Raw genomic sequence first — 22,799 nt, 5'->3', positions numbered from 1 at the left:
ATCACCAGTGAAGATACTCAACAGTGAACACTGTAAGTCTTGTATTTGGCCAGCCAAGCCAAATGAGCCAACAGGTACTATAGTGGCACATCTGTCATGGGGAAAACTAACTGCCCTCTAATTGGACTGGAAGCCCGCTCCATAGGAAGGAATATATCCCTGATACTGAAAGCCTACAACAGGGGTAGTCATGAGCTCTAGGGGTCTGCTGTCATCTGGCTAAATGCATATACTATACTCACCAAACTGGTCAGGAAGCACTTCTCTTGAAGTTCATGCCCATTTATTAATGCTACTCTCACTTTTGGTTAGAGAACCTTATCTTTTCAGATGGCATTGACCTTGGGATGACTTAGAAGGCTGGGAAGAAGTGACAAAGGAGTGCTCAGCACAGAAATATCTCTATCACTCCTTCCAAAGCTCAGGGTCTGTTGTGGAAGAGGTGGCTGAAAGAATGTAAGAGCCAAAGGAAGGGTACCACTCCTTACAATGTAAATGTCCAGAAAGAAATTGGCCTTGATATCCATGACCTCTCAGTGCCTAGCAATACCTTCACAAGACCCTTGTAATAGGAGAAAAAGATGATGACACCAAAATAAAAGAGAGACTAACAGAGAGAGGGAGGGGATATGATGGAGAGTGGAGTTATGAAAGGGAAAGAAGGGAAGGGGAGGGAATTATCATGTTTTATTGTCTGTTAGTATAGAAGTTGTCAATAAAAAAATACATTAAAAAATAAATAAATAAAATAAAAACGAAACCAGGCATGGTAGTGCACACCTTTAATCCTGGCACTTGGGAGGCAGAGGTCGGAGGATGGCCATTGAGTTCGAGTCCAGACTAAGACTACGCAGTGAATTCCAGGTCAGCCTGGACTAGAGTGAGACCCTACCTTAAATAACAACAATAATAAAGTAATAATAAAATTAATCCCATTAACCTAGAAATAATACTTTTCTACTTAAGCAAAATGGACTAAAATTAATGACAGAGGGCTGGAAAGATGGCTTACCAATTAAGGCTTGCCTGCAAAGCCTAAAAACCCAGGTTTAGTTCCTCAGTACCCATAAAAGCATGAATCTGGAGTTCCTTTGCAGTGGCTTGAGACCTAACATCTCTCTCTCTCCCCCTCTCAAATAAATAAATAAATATTTATAAATATTTTTAACATTTATGACATATTTTGAATTTTAAGACTGCCTTGTATCAAATAATAAAATTCTCCAATGATTAATAACCTAAAAGTACCACTCTTAAAGGGATCCCAGTTAACTATATATAAAACTAGTTTCTGAATTTAGCTGAAGGTTATTTGTCTTACGATTCCTACCTCCAATTTAACTAATAATGTCTTACTAAGTCCCTTTCCTTATTTCCTAGCAATGATTACTCCCTATATGTTTCTGACCACTCATTTTCAAAGAATCCTATTCTCAAGAGAACCACCTCTAGTCATTTTTTTGGATTTTTCTGCAAGGATTTTAGATAAATTTCCATCGCAAAAAGGAGCTAAGCACTAAAAAGATGTTGGAAAATAGTGATGTATCATTAAGTTATATAATCTACTTCAAAGGACTGGATTTTAGTATGGGAAGAAAGCACAGAATAATGTTCAGAACAACTGTCTTCAGACTTAAAGTATTACTTCAGAAAACAGGATATGTTGCAGGGCTATGCACAGGTTGAGTGCAACGTCTGGAACTTGGGCCTCTCTATGATCCTATACAGTTGGGTCTTTTGAAGGAAACAAAACCTTATACTATAGAAAGTGTTGGGAGGTCAGGATAGCAGATAGGGTAATAGCTTGGGGCACCCGAGCCAGAGTGGAAATGGGAAGCTGAATGTTATTTAGGAGGTCTTAGAGTTGATTTGCTTGCAAAATTTTCTGAGAACAAACTTAATTCTCATGAGATTTAGGTTTCCTCTCTAAGCAGATTAAATATTAATACTGAAAAAGAACATGTGTCAGCATTTTAGGTCCACCACAAAACAGTGAACTGTGTGCAAATTCCTCACAATGGCAGACATCATGTACAAATCACTTCAAAGAAGTTTCTGGTGTTTTATTATTTTTCTTTATGATTGTCTGCATTTAGAATAGTCTCGTTCCAAACTTTCTGTTTCCTCCCTCTCTCACTCACTCTTTTTTTAGGGTTTCACTCTAGCCCAGTCAGTCTGATCTGGAATTTACTATGAAGTCTCAGGGTAGCCTTGACCTCAAGGCAATCCACCAACCTCTGCTTCCTGAGTGCTGGGATTAAAGGCATGCACCACCATGCCTGGCTCAAGGTTATTTTTGGATGAGGGGGATTAAGTGGGTTTTTTGTTTGTTTTGTTTTTGTTTTTTGTTTTTCAAGGTAGGGTCTCACTCTATCCCAAAATAAAAGAGACACTAATTGACAAGGGGAGGTGATATGATCGAGAGTGGATTTATAAAGAGGAAAGTGGGGGAGGGGATTATCATTGTTTATTCTCTATAATTATAGAAGTTGTCAATGAAATTTTTTTAAACAAATCAGCTTAATTGGTGAAAAAGTCACAAGTACTTTTAAAACTATAATTATTTGTGTCTGACATTCATAATATTAAATGTGAGGTAAAGGCCAGTCAAAATATAGAATGTTTCCCCATTCTCACTTGCCTGCTAAATGTTAACCATGCAAAATCAACACCACAGGGCGTGGGGATTTAAGTCAGTGCCTGGCATGCATGAGGTCCTGGACTCCATCCCTAGCACCACAGAAAACTAGGCAAAGTGGCAAACACCTGTCATCCCAGCACTTGGGAAGTAGAGGCAGGAGGATCAAAAGTTCAAGGTCATCCTCAGACCCATAGCAAATTCTAGACCAGCCTAAGATAGATGAGATCCTATCTTAATGAAAGGGGGAAAGAAGGAAGGAAGAAAAGGAGGGAGGAAAGACGCAAAGCACAACCAAAATACTTCAAACTACACAAAGAGCAATGGAGGCCAGGGGGTCAGCGTTGTCATTCAGCGGAAAACAGCTGCGAAAGCTTTAAAAAATGCTTGTTTGGCACTGTCTCCAATTACATGTAAATTTGTTTGATATCTAAGCTATGCTTTTAAAAAAAGGCCCACTATCAGAAAGACAAGAATGATGGAAAAGTTAATTATTAAATAGTACCCTACAGTAAATTAGACCCACTCTTTATTTATGCTTAAAATATGCCATGAGGGCTACAGAGATGGGTAAGTGGTTAATGTATTTGCTTATGAAACCAAAGGACCCAAGTTTGATTCCCCAGGACCCATATAAGCCAGATGCACAGGGTGGCACATGCATCTGGAGTTCTTTTGCAGTGGCTAAAGGCCCTGGTTTGCTCATTCTCCAACCGCCCTCCCCCCCCGACTCTTTCTGTCAAATAAAATTTGTTTGTAAAGTGCCATGATTAATAAATATAGTAATTTATTGAAGAATTGAAGTTACCACTATTTGTTTTCGCTTCTTATACTTATCTCCAAGTAGTCCTCTATAATCACTTCTATCTATCCTTTTCATATCCTCACAAAACCACATGTTGCATATTTCCAGAGCAGCTTTTTGAAAATAAATTTAAAATGCATCACATACAGTGAATTTAAAATAAAAACTAGCATGATCAGTAAAGACAAACCTCACTGATTTTTCGTGGTAAATGAATTATACTTTCAACCATTTTCCAGTTTTCAAAGGTAAGAATTTTTCATGTCTTTAAACTTTTAATTTTTCCTGTGATGATTTTTGCAGGCTCACAGGATTTCTCTAATCTCAATGAGACAATAGTAGGAAGAGCGTGTTGACACATGCTTTTAAACCCATCTCTCAGGAGGCCGAGGTAGGAGGATTGCCTTGAGTTCTGGGTCACCCTGAGACTACATACATACTCCAGTTCAGCCTGGGTTGATCCTTCCTCAAAAATCCACACACACAAAAGGAAAAAAAAAAATACTGAAGCACAAAAGATGCAAATACAGCAGGATGCTTCACATGATAGACTCATCCTTAATTCTAATCAAGTGTTATCAATTCTCTTATTTTCTCTTCTGAGTAAAGACAAGAAAGAAAGCCCAATTATTTGTGTTTATTATATTTCCCAAAATACATACACCATATAAGTAAATTGTCTTTCCACAATCACAGAAATTACATTCCAAGAGGCTGGCTTGCTTACCCATTCCCCTGGCTGTAGTATCAGTAGCAAAGAGTACTGCAGCCCTCTTGTGGACAAATTCATTGTAGGCTTCCATTCTTCTCATCTGCTGCTGTGGCCACGGAGAATCAGGATAGAGATCCCCAGGCGGAGCCTGCAGAATACTGAGCACAAGTACTGAACCTGGCCCTGAACAGAACATGATTTATTTTTACTCACACATTTCTTAAAATAACTTTCAAAAAAAGGAAAATATTTTTACATTTTTAAATTGTTATCTGGAATCTTTCCAATTATGAATACTTACAAGAATGTATTTTCTGTAAAACTGATGTTTTAAAATGAAATTTCTTCTAAACGTCCAGTGGAATCTAAATAGCAAAGCATTTGGACACATACCAAGTGAAACTATTTCAAGATGCTCCTCTTAAGCAAACAGTGTTATTTCCTTTCTTCCCCTAGACTCTCATTTCTATTTCCTGACCCCAAAGAACTGTTGCTTAAGTTTTAAGCTTGAAAATCACTGATCACATTATAATTCATAAATTTCTACAATAAAATGCCTTCAGTTGTTCCTTGACTTTCCTGTACTCATGGCCTGCATTAACATCCTCAGTAGACTACACATTTATTACATTAGCACTTAGCTGATCAAAAAATAAGATTTAATAGGTAACTGTTAGATATAAGTACAATTTTGTTGTAAATTCATTTCAGTGTACAGCCCTAGGAGAAACTAGCTTTTAGCTTTACTTCTCTTTGTTGTGTACTCCTGACAGATACCGATAAACTGAAGCAAATTCTAACCTTAGAGTTTCTAACCTAAGTATTAAGAAAATGTGTTCATATAAAGGGTAGGCCCAAAAGAAGCTTAACTTCTTGAATGTCTATAAAATGTGCCAAAAATCACAAGAAATGGTAACTAAGAAACTCAAGGTCAGTCTAGGCTGTAGCAAGACCCTACCTTAAAAAAAAAAAAAAAACAGGACTGGCTTAGCAGTTAAAGCACTTGCATGCAAAGCCTATGGTCCCAGGTTTGATTCCCTAGTAACCATGGAAAGCCAGAAGCTCAAGGTGATACATGTGTCTGGAGTTTGTTTGCAGTGGCTAGAGGCCCTGGCACACCCGTATTCTCAATTTCTCTCTCTCTCTAAAACATCAAATAACTCACTCAAAAAATGAGCCAAAGAACTGAAGACAGAATTCTCACAGGAAGAAATACAAATGCCCACTACTCACTTAGAAATGTTCAATATGCTTAGCCATCAGGGAAAGGCAAACTAAAACAACTCTTGATACTCCATCTTACTCCAGTTGGGATAGCAATCATCAAAAATTCAAATGATGATTACAAGGGAGGTGGCCATGGGGCTGCTTCCGGGACTCGTTGCGTTCTTGATCACTGTGGCTGGGGACCCTCTTCACATTATCAACCTGGTCGCCGAGGCATTTTTCTGGTTGGTCTCCCTTCTCCTGGCTTCTGTCGTCTGGTTCATCTTGGTCCATATGACAGACTGGACAGATGCCGGGCTCCAGTATGACCTCCTGATTTTTGGTGCTGCTGCGTCTGTCCTTCTACAGGAGGTGTTCCACTTTGCCTACTATAAGCTATTTAAGAAGGCTGATGAAGGGTTAGCCTCACTGAGTGAGGATGGAAGATCACCCATCTCCATCTGCCACATGGCCCATATTTCTGGTCTGTCCTTAGGTAGTGGTGTCTTCCCTGTTATTAATATTCTGGCTGATACACTTGGGCCAGGTGTGGTTAGGATCCATGGAAACTCACTTTATTACATCTTGACTTCAGCCTTTCTAACAACAGCCATTATTTTGCTCCATACCTTTTGGGGAGTTGTGTTCTTTGATGCCTGTGAGAAGAGATGGTACTGGGCTTTGGGCCTGGTGGTTGGGAGTCACCTACTGACATCAGGACTGACATTCCTGAACCCCTGGTGTGAGGCTAGCTTGCTACCAATCTATGTTCTTCTGAAGTATCCACAGCCTTTTGTGTAAGGACTGACTACCTGGAATGATCGACTGACAGATCCCACATGCCTGTCCATTGCCCATGACTGAACCCGGCCCCAGCCCGGGGCCCTTGTCTCTTCAGTGATGTGTCCGGCCACCTCTCAGGTTTTGTTTTGTCCATTTGTGTAACCTCTAGTGTCTTAAGCTTCACCAGGGTGCATCCAGTCAGGGACTGGTGGGTTTGAACCTGCACTTACTTCCTACCATCTGGGGATCCAACCCCTTTGTTGTCCAGGTCTCCCCATGTTATCAGTGCTCTGCTCTCATCCAGCCCATCAACTCACCCACCTTCTCCTCTGCAGGCCTCCGGCAGGAGGAGTCAGATGATGGTGTATCCTGCACTGAGCATCCCACCAGAGGACTGAGGAACATGGGAGAGGAGGACCCCTGGGCCTGGGATGCTCTCCCAATCTCCTTACCATGCATTTCTTCATCTCCAGTTCTGGACAGTGTAGATTGTAAGGAAAAGGGACATAGTTTAGCCATGGCCCTAGAGATGCAATTAATGGACACTCAAGGATAGATGAGCTTTGAGTTTTCCAATACCCCTGCTCAGACTGGACATCCTAATCTTTTTCTCAGGTCTGAAGGGAACCATTTTTTGGTATGATAAAGACCCCAAACTGCCTTTTATTTAATTTTTTTAAGTGTGTGGGATGGGGGAGAGGAGGCTATATTTTACCTCCTCAAGTTGCTCCTTGGTGGCAAGGCTCATTTCTATCCCCTTTCCTCTTGGTCCCAGGCCCTGGGCGAAAGGAAGGGAGTGCATGTGTGGAAACTGGTCTTACTGGAATTAATGGTTTTAACCACCTTTACCATCTGTATCTCTCCTCTCCCCAAGGACATGTGGAGGGTGCTCTGGGGGATATTGCTCACTCCAGAGCCACAGTGCCACTGGAGTCAGACTACATGACATCGCAGGGCAGGAGGACAGATTTGACAGATTTTTTTTTTCTAGTTTTTAATTGGGGCATGGAAGGGATTGGGGAGGTTTTCTATCAACTGTATCATTTTCTGCTGAGGGTGGAGTGTTTTATCCTTTTAATCAAGGTGACTGTGATTTTGACTAATAAAAAGGACTTTATAATTGTGGGGAAAAAAACTCAAATGACAGCAAATGTTGGCAAGAATGTGAAGAAAGAAGAACTCTTATTCATTGCTAGTGGGAATGCAAACTTGTACAACCACTATGGAAAGCAGTGTGAAGACTCCTGAAAAGGATGAAAATATGAAAACAGATATACCATCGGATTGAGCTACTCGACTCTTGGACATTAACCCTAAAGAAGCCACTCTTTATTTCAGAGATACTTGCTCAACCATGTTTATAGCTGCTCTATTCACAATACCTAGGAATTGAAATCAATCCAGATGCTATTGACAGATGAATGAATAATGAAGATGTGGTATTACACACAATGGAATTCTACTCAGCAGTAAGGAAAAAATGAAATAATGAAATTTACATGAAAGTGAATGGACTTGGAAAATATCCTAAGCAAGGCCACACAATCTACAAAAGTCAAACGTATGTTTTCTCTCATACATGGCTCCTAGGCAGGAAACTATTATTGTTATCTGGCTAAATGGAGATATCATGCCCACCAAAATGCCCTCTAAACAATTGTGTTTATGCCCATCTATCAATGCTACTCTCACTTTTGGTTAGAGAAGCTTCTTTTTTCAGATGGTACTGACCACTGAGGTGATACAAAACTCACCATAGTACTGAGAAGAAGTGACAGTGTTTAACACTAAGTGAGAAAAAAACATCTCAGTCACACCCTCCAAGACTCAGAGACCACTGCAGAAGTAGCAGAAAGAATCAAATAAGAGTCAAGGCCAGGCATGTTGGCACATGCCTCTAATCCCAGCACTCAAAAGGCATAGGATTGCTGTGAGTTCGTGGCCATCCTGAGATTCCACAGTGAGTTCCAGGTCAGCCTGGGCTAGAGTGAGACCCTACCTTGAAACACACACACACACACACACACACACACACACACGAAAAAGAAGAAAAAGAGTCAAAAGAAGGGGAGGACTGCTTACTTACAATGCTGTCTTCCAGACACAAAGTAGCCTTGATATTCATGACCTCACAGGGTTGACACTACCTACACTGTATCTGCATAATAAGAGGGGGGGAAATGATGACATTAAAACAGAAAAGAGCTTAATTGGAAAGAAAGGATTCAGTAGAGGAGGGAATCTGGGATGGGGAAAAAAGGGTGGGTGGGAGATTAGGATTATGGGATATTGTCTGCATTTAGAGAGGTTGACAATAAAATCCTTTTTAAAAAACTAGTATCAGGCTGGAGTGATGGCTCTGTGGTTAAAGTCTAATGACACCGGTTCAATTCCTCAGTGCACACATAAAGCCAGATGCACAAAGTAACACATGCATCTGCAGTCCATTTGCATTTGGGAGTGGAGAGTGGCAGATAATGGAGATTGAACCTATAATCGCATTCTAGGGAAGTACTCTACCATAGTCCAGCCTTCTTTTGGCTTTTTGTTTTTGCTTTTTGAGGTTAGGTCTTACTCAAACCCAGGCTAACCAGGAATTCACTCTGAAGCCCCAGGTTGGACTCAAACTCACAGAGATCACTACCTCAGCCTCCCCAGTGCTGTGATAAAAGGCATGCACCACCATGCCTAGCTTCCCAGACTTCTTTCTACTTTTTATTTTGAAACAGTCTCACTAAGTTAACCAAGTTGGCCTGAATTCACTATTATGGACCAGGCAAGCCTTGAACTTATCATCTTCCTAACTTAGCTTCCCAAGTATCTGATGTTACAGGCTTGCATCACTGACCAGGCAAAATAATCTTGATTATAATTTTTGTGATCAAAGTGATATTAGAAGAGAAAAATTTACAATGACATTACACAAAATTGTCAACAGCACCTGCTTTCTTACAGTACTTCAGGTGAATTTGGAATCAGAGTACTATAGTTATTGTGTACATACAGCTGGATAAATTACACATGTACATATCTGCCTTTTACAATTTTCTCTAAAAGCCACAGTTTTACAAGTGATGGAACTATGTTTTAAAACTCATCAGTAATATGAAATCCAAGTCTTTGTATTCATTTAAAACCTTATGATCTCTATACGAACAACTCTGTTACATATAGAAACTAGGGATATGGATAATAACTAATCCTTACCAATTCAACCAAATGAGCCTACATAGTCTTTATCAAGTAAATTCTAATAAAACTTTAAATATCTATTACAATTTGAAGAGACCAGTACTTCAAAAGTAAGCCAATCACAGACATCTATTCAACAAGGTCAAGGTTGTTTGAATGTCTATGCCTTCTACATTTAAGGACTTTCAAACAGAATAGTTCATTTTAGACTAGCACTTTCAGAGAAAAAAAAAGAAATAAAAGTTTAAAATAAATAGTGGTAGACTGGAATACACTGATATCTTCACAGAATCCAACTTACGTTCACTTATCAAAAACTAGTTTGTCAGGTGTGGTAGTACACCTTTAATGCCAGCATTCAGGAAACAGAGGTAGGAGCATCACTGTGAGTTTGAGGCCAGCCTGGAACTAGAGTGAGGTCCAGGTCAGCCTGGGCTAGGGTGAGACCCTACCACAGGGCTGGGGGGGGGGGAGGGCGCTTAGTTCACTGGAAAACATTTCTTTAGGAAGTCAATTATATCCAGTCTATGATGACTCAGATCTGGTATGCATGTAATTCTAGCTGTCATATCAAAATACAGTTTAGAATACATTTCCACCAACCATCTGTATATCACAAACACAAGGTTTTTACCCCCCCTTTTCAAGGTAGGGTTTCACTCCAGCCCAGGCTGACCTGGAATTTATTATGTATTCCCAGGGTAGTCTTGAACTCAGGGACATGTTCCTACCTCTGCCTCCCGAATGCTGGAACTACAGGTGTGCACTGGGCTGGAGAGATGGCTTAGCAGTTAAGCACTTGCTTGTGAAGTCTGAGGACCCTGGTTCGAGGCTCGATTCCCCAGGACTCACATTAGCCAGATGCACAAGGGGGCACACATGTCTGGAGTTTGTTTGCAGTGGCTGGAGGCCCTGGTGTGCCCATTCTCTCTCTATATCTGCCTCTTTCTCTCTCTGTCTGTCACTCTTAAATGAATAAATAAAAATAAACAAAAATAATTTTAAAGGTGTGCACCACTATGTCTGACCCACATACACCTTTTATTGTCACATAAACATACTTCACTCTTGAGTTTCAGGAAAAACCAAACAAGAAAAAGTAACAGCTGTTTGCAATGGTTTTAAACAGAAAGGCATTTTGCTAAATATTGCTACATGTGATAAAATGTGTTCCAAATACAATACTACTGCATAATACTGCTGAAGAGAATGATTGCGTAGGATAATTTAAGTAGATAGAGCATAGTATGATCAATCTCTCACTGCTTTGGAGTCATAATGTCCATGAAAGTGTTAAAGATGTTAAGAAGTCTTGAAACCATGAACTGTTTCACTTTGTCCCAAACACCTGATACTTACCTAGGAAGTTGTATCCTCTCCCTTTCATTTATGGTGGGATTGGGTGATTGGTAAATAGTAAATGACATGATAATAATGTTGGGTCATGATATGCAGAGACATTTATCGTACCAATAACTGTGGGCTAACTCCACAATGCATGACCCATATACATCAACAAGGAGGGGCCATTGGGAGGGGGTAGGTCATGGATGAGCCTAATAATGGTACCAAACTGCCTGTATTTGCTGAATAGAAAACTAATAAAAATAAATAAATAAATAAATTTTTTAAAAAAGACATGATAATATCTTGTGAAAAATGTTTTGTTCTTGAGGCCGGGCATGGTGGCACACACCTTTAATCCCAGAACTTGGGAAGCAGAGGTAGAGGACTGCCATGAGTTTGAGGCTACCCTGAGACTACCTATCAGCCTGGGCTAGAGTGAAACCCTACCTCGGGAGAAAAAAAAAAAATGTTCTCTAGACCAGTATGGGACATGTTACAGTAGAGGATTCTCATACTTACTTAAATATTTATTCAGAATTTGATTCATTTAACCAGTATATGTAAGATGCTAATAACATCTAATAACACAAAGCATTTTATTCCCATGAAAAACAAATTTACAATGTCAAAATATTGGACAAAAAGTGAATGTTTTTAGTTGAAAGAATTCACACCTGTATTTTGCTTTTTCATGAATCCAGATACACTCAGCGTTTTTCAAACTCAAGTGTGCAAGGTCCTTTACAGATTTGGTTTGTGTGGCTGAGAAAAGTCAAGTCTGCCATTTCTTAGGAAGACTTTTAATAATAGCATTCATGGCATCAGCAAAGCCCATATCCAAGATTCTATCTGCTTAAACAAGAACTAAAGAAGGAAAATCTAAGTCGATACATTAAGCTAGAGCAGAAAAGGACACTGCCTGGGTTGGAGATAACAGTGCAGCAGTACAGCTTGCCTAGCATGTATGAGGCCCTAGCTCAATGCTCAGATCACAATTTAAAAGCCAGTAAGATAAAAAGTGATGAAATCTAAAGTCTAGAGTTTGGGCTGGAGAGATGGCTTAGCAGTTAAGGCACATGCCTACGAAGCCTAAGAACCCAGGTTTAATTCTCCAGGTCCCACATAAGCCAGATGCACATGGCGGCACATGCACATGGAGTTCATTTTCAGTAGCTAGAGGCCCTGGTGCTTACCCTAACCTATCTTTCCCATAATTTTTAACATAGCCTACGAAAGATTCCTTGATGCCCTCAAACAAAGAAAGGCACAAATACTAAATCATCTTAATCCCTACCAGTCACTCCAGATATCACTGGTAAGGAGATAGAATCAGCATTAAAGAATAGCTTATCCAACAGAGAACCATAAGGAGCCTCAACTGGCAAATACTCTTCCACACAGGACACAAAGACTCCTCATGCATCTGTGATCATCAGCTAATGAGCTGTCATCCAAGTGAATGGAAGGGAGACAGGCAGCAGGCTGTGCCCTCTCCACCATACAGAGCACAGGGCTACTCAAAGCACAAAGCACAGCTCATCTTCCCAAGGTCTGACAGCTTCCTAGAGGGCAAGTCAAGAAGAATGGAACTGCTATGGCGCACCGCTGGCAACCGACATGGCACAGAGCTCTGCATGTGATGGAAAGAGGTCACTGGGAAAGAAATCTGATTCTGATGATGTCCCAAAACAACAGTCAGCAGACCATGACCTACGAGGCAAATCCAATTTGCTACCTGTTAACTAACGGTTTTCCTGAAGCACAGCTCCAGCCACTGGTTGTCTACATACCTGTGACACTGCGGCCCTTCACAGAAGTTGGCCAAATCCCTAGTCTAGAGATTTCATTGCAAGGAACACTTTAAACCAGAGTAGAAGATGGCAACACTCTTCACCTCCCTTCACCCTTTTCTTACAATCACTACTGAGTGTGCACAGTATTCAAACTCTGTCTACAATCTGCCTCCTTCAGAAATCAGGACAGTTGGTTCTTGTTAAAGACTTCCACACTGGTGTAAAAGGTGGAGGAAGCAGAAGGGAGAAGAGGATGAGTATCACATAAGCACTCTCTTACACTCTCTCCAACTCTCTCTAGTAACACTTGCTAGTGTCACCAGATATATCTGTGATATTTCCAAATGTGAATATCTGGAATAAAAAGGATTAAAAACTAGAGCTAGGTGTGATGGCACACACCTTTAATTCAGCATTTGCGAGGCAGGAGTAGGAGTAGAAGAATTGTTGTGATTTCGAAGCCAGCCTCAGACTACATAGTGAATTCAGGTCAGTTTGGGCTAGAGCAAGACCCTACCTTTGGGGGCGGGGGGGGGGGGGGGAGGGTGCTGAGCATGAAAAAATTACACTCTACAGAATATCCCACCTACTACAATAAGTAAAGTAACCTGCTTCCAATCATACCTGACCTAATTTTGATGTCTGGCTTTTCTTCACCAATCCTTGGCTGGGAATATGAAGCCAAGGAAGAGAGGCGCAGGGCAGCGGATGAATGGGGATGAAGAGCGCAGTCTGGCATAATGGTTTTTAAAGGGCAAAGGCTTTGGGCTGGAGAAACGGCTTAGCAGTTAGGGCGCCTGCGGTCCGCCCCGCTCCGCCGCAGCCGCGCCGCAGTGACGCGGCCCCCGCGGGGACCCTCCCGGCCCAGCCTCTCCGTCTCCCAGTTCTGCGAGAGGAGGCTGACAACCCCGCGCTCGACCTGCCGCGCGGCCTCTTCCGCTGCCTGCTTAACTCCTTCTTCTGGCTCTGCCTGTGGCTGTGTTTCTTCTTCCAGCGACTGAAACTCCGCACCGGGTCGGCTCTGGCTCCATGACCGAGCGAGTGGGCACTTCTGGCCATCCCGGCGGAAGGCAGCCACAGCCCACGACGCCCCAGACACCGGAGAGAGACCGCAGGCCTGGGAGATGCACCGGAAACAGCACGCCCATTCCAATCTCTCACACTCTTTCAAGTAAATAATAAATAAATATTTTCAGAAAATTGACCTTGCATTAGTGGCAGGTTCTGAAAACAGTCTGAGGAATGAATGCCCAGACATGGAAACCTGCGAGAAGGGAGAAGGCTGCAATGGCTGGGATCCTCAGGTCAGGATTTCCCCTTCCAAGCCTTCGGTAGAGGGAATTATATAACCATGGAGGTTCTGATATAGAGAAAAGTGACTTCTGGCTTCTAAGTTAACTGAACTGTCTAATCCCACACAACTCATTATGGAGCAAAGTGGAACCTTTTGACTTGAATTCCTTTCAAAGTTACACTATTTTTGGCAGACCTATACGTGTGTGTTTACATGTAGATTTGCTAAGTCTTTCACAGGTCAGCAGGTGTGACTAGATGCACTTTCCAAACAGAAAGGTAGAGTTGATTGTGGTCAAGGCGGCAGAGCTCAGGAGGGATTGAGCTGTACTTGGATTCAGATTGGAATGAAGAAGGTGGGGCCAATGGTGGAGGGGCTAAGGCCAACATGACTGTGGCTCCCAGGTTGCAGCTCTCTGACTACCAGAAGTCCTCACCCTGAGTAGGTTCAGAGCCTCACTCCCAGGCACTTCCATGGACCCTGGCATAAAGAAACACGCCCTGTGTGTGTGTGGGGGGGGGAGGGAATTACCATGGGATATTTTTTTTATAATCATGGAAAATGCTAACAAATTTCTTTTAAAAAAAAGAAACATGTACAAGTTTGCAGTGCACAAGGAGTTGCAGCTCTGACATGGTCGGGCCACTGGATCTGAATGACATCTACCTCCACTGGTTGCCACAGCCAATGAGTGATGAGCCAGCGCTATTGGACAGGAGGCAGTGATTGGAGAAGTTGCCTGCCAGGCGATCCCTGACCAGTTTCCTGGGCATTGCAAGACTTGGGCAGGAGACTGCAGCAGGCTAAATGCAGTGTCTATGGAAAATGGCTCAGGTGGGCAGTATGAGGACTGCTGGTGAATGAATCATACCCAAACTGGTGTGCCAGTTCTGCATGGTGCAGAACCTACTCATCCCTGAGCCAGGCTAGCATTGAGCCTTCACTGGGAATGAAAGAGTAGACAAGTAGCTGGGTGCACATGGCTGAGCAGTGGGGGATATTGGGAGTATGGGTGAGGTTTCACCAAGACCCCAATAAGCCTGATAGGGGTCTTTTGTTTGGAATCTGCTGGGGCTGGGAGCACAGGTGCAGCTTTTCTGGCTGAGAGGATACAGAGGGGTGCCTGAAAGGGACACAGGAAATGACCTCCAACCAGGTAGGTATCCAGGAGGTAAATGCATAGGTCCAGGCAATGGCAGAGTTTCTGTAAGAGTTGGCAAGTGGTACCAGGAATGATTGATGTGGTGCATGGGGTTGTCATGTACCTTATTACAGGGTCTCTGGTAGAGAGCCAAGGGAGGTGATCTGCAGGAGCTGTGCGAAAGTAGTGGCTTTACACAGTGTGAAGGTAACTGTAACTGATAGGTCAGGTTTGTGGACTTTCCTAAAAGAAAAGATAGCTCTGAGGTCTCCCCAGGGCTGGTCATTGTTCTTGCAGCAGGCAGGCTCCATGCAGACATTTAATTATCGACTCACTGTGACTCACACAGTCCAGCTTCAGTATCTTTCCCTTAAAAGGTGGTAGGTAATGTACTCAGCCTTTTGTTGTTGGGACAAACATCTAACCAGACACAGCTCATGGGAGGAAAAGGTTTAGGTCAACTTACAAAGTCCAGAGGGACACCATTCATGGTGGAAGAAGCTGGCTCATTTCTGTAGATCCTAGCAGAGAGACCACCAACAGCCAGTCCCACAGAACTTCTAGAGCTCAAACTGCTCTTCACATACTTACGGCTGGAAGTGATATGTGCCCCCAAACACACTACAGGGCTAGATTCCAAGATCTGCCCCCAGGGTCATGCCTCTTGTCCATTAGGCCTCTACCTACTGGAGACTCATGATTCAAGTCAATGGGGCCATATGTTCTAAGTACCACATGGGGTGTTTGGGTGAATGGGATGTGGGCTCTTGTCTTTAGGGAGATGATGAGCCTGACTGGATGACCATGCCAAGAATCTGCCTAGTCTGAGATTTGGAGCTTCTATTTTAGAGATGGGGGAGGCAAGATAGTGCCAAGAGAGGCCGTAGTTCTCTGGAGTCTAGGACTCAGGGTGGAGGAACTGACCTTGTAACTAAGGCTCACCTAGCTTGCTGAAGTGGCTGAGCCCCTGTACTGTCTCTTTTCTGCCCATGTGGTTCCCTGTCCTGTAGGTCTACTCCTGTTTTTCTTACTCTTTCTGGAGGAAGCTGTGTGAAGTTAAGGAATCATTTTACCCAAGGGTATGAGCTGGACAATGTGACATTTGAACTGGAGCTTGGCCACTTAGGTATAGTTGGAGTGGACATCATGGGTGGAAAGGCAAGAATCGACTGAAACTCAAAGAATGACATAGCTGTTTGGGGGTGACCCACATTCCTATAAGTTACCCCTCCATCCTTATGGCTGTGCATAAGCCCAATAAACTCTGGCTTGTCACGCTTGACTTGGTTCATATCATTACGCTGTTCTGTCATGAGTGCCCTATCTGGGTAGCACAGATGTTTCTATCTCCCTGGAAAAGATCCCATAGTACTCAGTTGAATATCTTGGTCCAATAGAGTGGAGCTAGTTTAGTGAGGGCCATTTGTGTGAAGAATACAGAATTTGTTTTTACTATTTTATTTTACTTTTATTAGATATGGACAAAATACAGAATTTTAAAGTGCTCAGTTTGTGTTATGGTACTTGTTCTGCAGTGGATATACCAGACTGAGCTAAATACCCTGCCTCAGGAGCTGCCTCTAAAGAGGAGACAAAGGTGGGAGACAGGGGAGGACAGTAAGAAAGTAGTAGGGTTGTTGTATTTGAGAGAGGAGTGGATCCAGATGTGACTATATCATACTTAACCGAGTAATGGCAGCATGCCACATGCCCAAAGCAGAGAGTCCCAAGTGGGAGAAGCAGCACATTTTAATCAATAGCTGGGCCTGTGTTCTAGGGGGACTTAGAGTGTGAAAGAGAGTATCTTCATAATCAAGAGCCCTTGAAGTAATATTCTCAGCAGTGACACTGACGTGTCTATGGAGCAGTTGTGTTGGGATGGGAGCACAAGGCCAGGTCACATGTGCACTGTGTGGCCAGAGGAGAGGTGCTGGTGTTGATCCTCTGTTTTGGTTCTCATCTAAGAAAGAACAGGAGAAGAAGGTCCACCGCCAGCAACACACCTCATGCAGCAAGGCTTCACCTCCCCAATGACTATCAGCAAATCAAACATTCAGAGCACACATTTATGTGGGACACTGTCTTGGTTCAAACTATATTTACCACTGTTGCCCATAAACTGATGAACATCTGTGATGTAAAATGCAATGCATTCAGTCCAACTCTAAGTCTTCATAGTTTATACAAGTCTCAGCACTGTTCAAACATCCCCATAGTCCAGCGCCTCTTAACTGAGCTGTAAAACCAAATTCACATAATGGTACAGAATAAACATTCACACTGCAAAACATGGCATTATAGGGAAAGGCTGAACCAATGCAAAATCTAAAGTAAACAATGAAAACTGATGTAGTGCCAAGTCTGATGTTCTAACCAGTGAAGTCTCTGGTTTTCCAATTCTGCCCCTCCAGCTAGGCTCTCACAGCCTGGGAAACAATCCATCCTGAGATGGAAGTTCTGCCATGGCCTCTATTCAGCGACTGACACTGCACCACATTGCCACTGTGTATATATTTGGCTTCATGTGATCATGTGATTTATTTTTAATAATATTTATTGATATTTTAAATATTGAAATGGACTTGTTTCCACCCAAGAAATTTGAGGTGGCCATGCTGTTTAATTGTCTTTTCATGTTTTTGAATATAATGTGGAAGAAATTAGTGAATTTTATTTTTATAATCTTGAGACACATTACTCTTTTTGTTCTTTTTTTTTAAAAAAAATTGTGTTTGTTTGTTTGTTTGTTTGAGAGAGAAAGAGGCAGAGAGAGAGAGAGAGAGAGAGAGAGAGAGAGAGAATGGGCACCATAGGGTCAGTATCCACTGCAAATGAATTCCAGTTGTCTACATCACCTTGTGCCTCTAGCTTATGTGATATTGAGGAATTGAATCTGGGTCCTTAGGCTATGCAGACAAGTGACTCAACCTCTAAGCCATCTCTTTAGCCCTCATATATTCCTTTTTCTAAAAAGGTTTCATTTATTTATTTATTTGGGAACAAGAGAGAAAGGCAGATAAAGATAGAGAATGGGCATGCTAGGGCCTCTAGCCACCCTGCAAACAAACTCCAGAAGCATGTACCACCTTGTGCATCTGGCTTTATATAGGTACTGGGGAATTGAAATCAGGTCCTTAGGCTTTGCAGGCAAGCACCTTAGCTGCCTTCTCTCTAGCCTTTGTCTATAAATTCTTTTTAGGAACTTTGTCTGTTTTGAATAAAATAGTCACAGTAACTTCATCAAACAGGCTGGGGACAATTCCTTACTGAATTTTCTGATGTTGTATAATCATTTGTTCTTTAAACCTTGGTAGAGTTCTCAAAAAAAAAAAAGCACCTATAAATGCCTTTTATGTGTGATATTAAAGTACAGGTTTGCTGGGCATGGTGGCACACATGTTTAAGCCCAGGACTTTGCACTTTGGAAGCAGAAGTAGTAGGATCATTGTGAGTTCAAGGCCAGCCTGGGACTAAAGAGTGAGATCCAGGTCACCCTGAGCTAGTGTGAGACCCTATCTCAAAAAAAGTACTGGTTTACTTTTCTGATATGTTGATAGTTTTTCAAATTCAATGTACAGGTTTCCTTCAGGGAATTAGCTTGTTCCATTTATTTTGGGATAGGTTGCATTTCTTTTTATAGCTTGTTTTCCTGAGCAGATCATGAGAATATATTACATGGATAGCCTTTATGGCAATATTATACTTAATTTTACATGTTTATTTGAAAATTTATGTTGAATAGCATAATTATATATTTATACTTAAGATACTTATATGCACACATGGATGTTCTTAGAATAAAAAGCACTTTTGTCTTATTTAATCAGTAAGTAGCCTGTCATTTAAATACATACTGATGGGAATATTTTTTTTATATCAGGAAAATATTTAATGATGAGGGCATAACCAGCTCCCCTAAGCATCTTACTTACAAACACCCTTCCTTTTTAATTAACTTCCTTATCGTCAAGTAAATGCAGTCCCCTTTCCTAAGAGAGTCCTCCATATCAATTTCTTTTGGTTGTCTGGAATAATATTTATTTATTTTATTTTTGGTTTTTCGAGGTAGAGTCTCACTCTAGCTCAGGCTGACCTGGAATTCACTATATAGTATCAGGGTGGCTTCGAACTCACAGTGATCCTCCTACCTCTACTTCCGAAGTACTGGGATTAAAGGAGTGTGCCACCAAGCCCAGCTGGAATGATATTTAATGATGACCTGTTTGTTTTCTTTTTTTTCATAGTGAAAATTATTGTATTATTATTGCATGTAAGGATATGGTCAAGCTATCCACATTTTTTTTACATAAATACATAACATATTTATTTTAGGTTCTGAGCTTTTGGCAAACAATAAGACAAAAAATTTGTGCAAACAGAAATGTGATGGGAATATTTTTCAATGTAGTCAGAAATTTAGAGACAAGGAACTTCATAATGATGTAAATAATAAAATGATAATGTAAAATGTATGAGAAGAATATATATACTTTGATAGTTATAATCTTAAGGAATGAATATTACATGCATACACACACACACACACACACACACACACACACACACACAATAACCTACTTTTTGCAGTGGCTGGAGGCCCTGAGATCCCCATTTTCTCCCTCTCTCTTACACACACATTCACTGTTTCTCTCTCTGTATGTATATCTCTTTCTCTCACTCACTCACTCACTATCTTTCTAGGGCAATCAAAGCTGGGTCCTTTGGCTTTGCAGGTAAGCCCTTTAACTGCTAAGCCATCTCTCTAGCCCTGGTTTGTTAGTTTTCAGGTCTATCCCAGGCTGACCAGGAAATCACTTTGCTGTGCAAGCAGGCCTCCAGGTAACAGTGATGCTTCCACTTCAGTTTCCCAAGGGCTAGTATTAAAGAAAACGTACCTTTGCTCAGTAGGCTGAGGTGGTGGGAAAGGTATTAAGAGGACAACTACATATATCAGGAGAAGGGATTCTTTGTTTTTTCTTTCCCTTTTTGGTTAATATTCATTTGTTTATGTGTTTATTTATTTATTTATGAAACAGACAGAGAGAGTGAGTAGGGGCACACTAATGTCCTCTACCAATGTAAATGAACTCCAGTTGCATGTGCAACTGTGTGCACGTGGCTATCCTTTTGTACTGGAGAATCAAATTCTGGACATTGTCATTTGCACAAAAGCACTTGTAATCATTGATCCATTGCTCTACCCTGCCTTTTCTTTTTTCAAAGGCAAAATTGTATGCAGTAGTGGCTGGGATTTAGGGTTTACCTTGTGCTGGGCCATCATTTAAATGAGATTTTTTTTTTTTTTCCAGCAGACCTGTTCCTTTCTGCTTCTGCCTTTGCCAAACCTCTAAGCCTTTGGTAGCTCCAGAGGAATGGTGACCATAAAGTATTGTACTGAGTTTTGAGCACTGACCTATAATATAGGGAATGTGATGGGACACAAATCTCACATGGCACTCACATGAACCTGGAGGTAAAGTCTTAATAGTGAGTCAATGAAAAAGCAGATTCCCTCTCTTTTCATTCAGGATTTAAAGCAATACCTTCATGTTCATCTTTCTTTCATGGATCCTGGTTAACAGGGCAGACTGAAGTCACTAGAATGTATTTATGGTTTCATCTCTCTGACATCACTACCTAAGCCATAATATTTTGAATTCTCTTGAACAATGAGACTGTGAAGATATTTCCTATAACATTTATATTAACTACTGGTTAACATACATATAATTCAAGTGGTTTCATGGCTTTAGAATGCCATCTACCCAGGTTTCAACATGCTCACTGTGAGTGACAAGACACTCACTAGTACCAGTTAGATGCTCAGGCTGACCTGGAATTCACTATGTAGTCTCAGGATAGCCTCAAACTCTTGGCAATCATCCTACCTCTGCCTCCCAAGTGCTGGGATTAAAGGTGTGCACCACCATGCCCGGCTCGGTTTTTGATTTTTTGAGGTAGGGACTTCCTCTAGCCTAAACTGACCTGGAATTCAGTATGTTATGCAAAAAGAGGTAAAATTGACAATTGTATACTATTATGAGTATGTCTACTTTAAATTGAGCTATATTTATTTGATGATAATATGGACAGAAATTAGATATAAATGTGACCTAATGCATTTTATACAACAGAGTCCAAACTGTCTTTGATCAACTTTCATTATTCAGTAAAAAAAAGAGCAGCAAATAACAGCATCATGAATTCCCATAGCTTGAAATGATCTGGAAAATGTTGTGAGAACTTTCATAATTCAGATGACTTTCTAAACATGAAAGAAGAAGGACAGGAGTCTTGCATTGAATATCAGTGTGTCATCTCAGCATCAATATATCTTAATTAAGAGACAGGAACTCCTGTAGCCCAGAGATTCCTGAAGATCAATGTGTACCTCATATTGGACTCAAATTCACTTGCCTATACTTCCTGAATGCTGATATTACTGGCTCATGCTATGATATTCAGCAGAGCTTAGTATTTGTGTATCATTTGTGAATACTGTATTTGCAAAGAAAAGGCTCCTATGAGTCATTTTTTTCTGCTCCTATTTTCATTCTTCTTTTAGACACATAGTTGAGCCTGTCACAGCTCAGTCCGCAATTGCTAACAATTTATTTATATACAGTCTTAATAATGTACAGAAAGCTCTCCAAGGGATTATACCTCCTGGTTAACAACATGCTGACAGTTGTGTTCTTTCTTCTTAGGTTTGCTCCCAACAATATTGGAAAAAGGTCCATCGGATAATGAAAGAGAATTTTTTTGTGGCTTATGTAGAATCATTGTTTTATGTTCTTTCAATGAGCATAATTCTTATGCAGACATGTTTTTGGGTGTGTTGGAGTTTAATAAGAATCTCCTACTGATCAGTTAATCACACCCAAGGATTGCTAATGTGATTCCTAAATGGCAGAACAGTTTCTGTGCAAATGATTTATCTTCTTATATTAAGGATTGTGTACTTTAACATGTAAATGTACTTGGTCATGAAATGTTCTTGACAGTTCTGCTGTTGTCCTTTGTGACAACTTTGTTGGTTTGTGACCAATTTGACTTAACTCAGTGTCCCTGCATTTACAAAGTAATACAAAGAAAGCCTTGCCTATGGTATTACCAGCTTCTCAGTGTTTTCTTTTCTATAATTGCAGAATTACTGTACCATATCACCGGATCTATATTCTAAAGCTATTCCTTTATTGAGGAAAAATCGTTGGGTTTCAGTTCTTAAATCCCTGAATCTGTGTTCCTTATTGGAATGATGACTGGGTGTAGGGTGTGAATAAGATGAAATGAATCTTACATGAAGGCTGTGTGGAAAGTCTATGGAACCCTAAGGCTCATTGTCTATGAGTTAATGTGACTATATCTAGTATATGCAAGAATGCATGAACTATGTTCTTGTCTAACATGCACTCATATGTTTATTACAGGTACATGGGAATGCCTAGTATAACAAGCTTGGGGAGGAAAGGGCAAAGTAAGTAACAGACATCATTTCTGGTAAGATATAATAAACTAGGTCCCTGGGAGTTATCATATTTTATGTTATGCTCAGCAGTCTGAGGTCCTGGGAAAGGTAACATGATGACCAGGACTTATTTGAGGAAATACCTATGCTTTTTCTTCTCAGTGGCTGAATTATAAGCTTTTGTCTATGAGTTATGCTGTGCCTTGTTTCTTGGTGATATTTAACGTTGATCTTTTCTTGTGAACCACTTCTCTTGCTTCTTGCACTGACAAACGTCCATGCCTCTAGTACCTGTTCTTAGTAATTTGGTATGAGCACTGACCTGTGAAATGGGGAATGTGATGAGGCACAAGTCTTACAAGGCACACACATGAATTTGGAGATAAGGCCTAAGAGTCAGTCAAACAGAAAAGCTGCTCC

General features: G+C 41.1%; 1 protein-coding gene across 1 annotated transcript; it reads left to right on the top strand.

The window, feature by feature from the left end:
• Nucleotides 1–5,514: 5,514 nt before the first annotated feature.
• LOC101608184 (gamma-secretase subunit APH-1A-like) lies at nt 5,515–6,162 on the top strand. The gene has a single exon (XM_045146056.1). The coding sequence runs from the start codon at nt 5,515–5,517 to the stop codon at nt 6,160–6,162; it is 648 nt and encodes a 215-aa protein (XP_045001991.1).
• Nucleotides 6,163–22,799: the final 16,637 nt, after the last annotated feature.

The sequence above is a fragment of the Jaculus jaculus genome, chromosome 3 (assembly GCF_020740685.1).
Source record: "Jaculus jaculus isolate mJacJac1 chromosome 3, mJacJac1.mat.Y.cur, whole genome shotgun sequence".
Taxonomy (NCBI): Eukaryota; Metazoa; Chordata; class Mammalia; order Rodentia; family Dipodidae; genus Jaculus; species Jaculus jaculus.
This window is presented reverse-complemented; position numbering and strand designations above follow the sequence as displayed.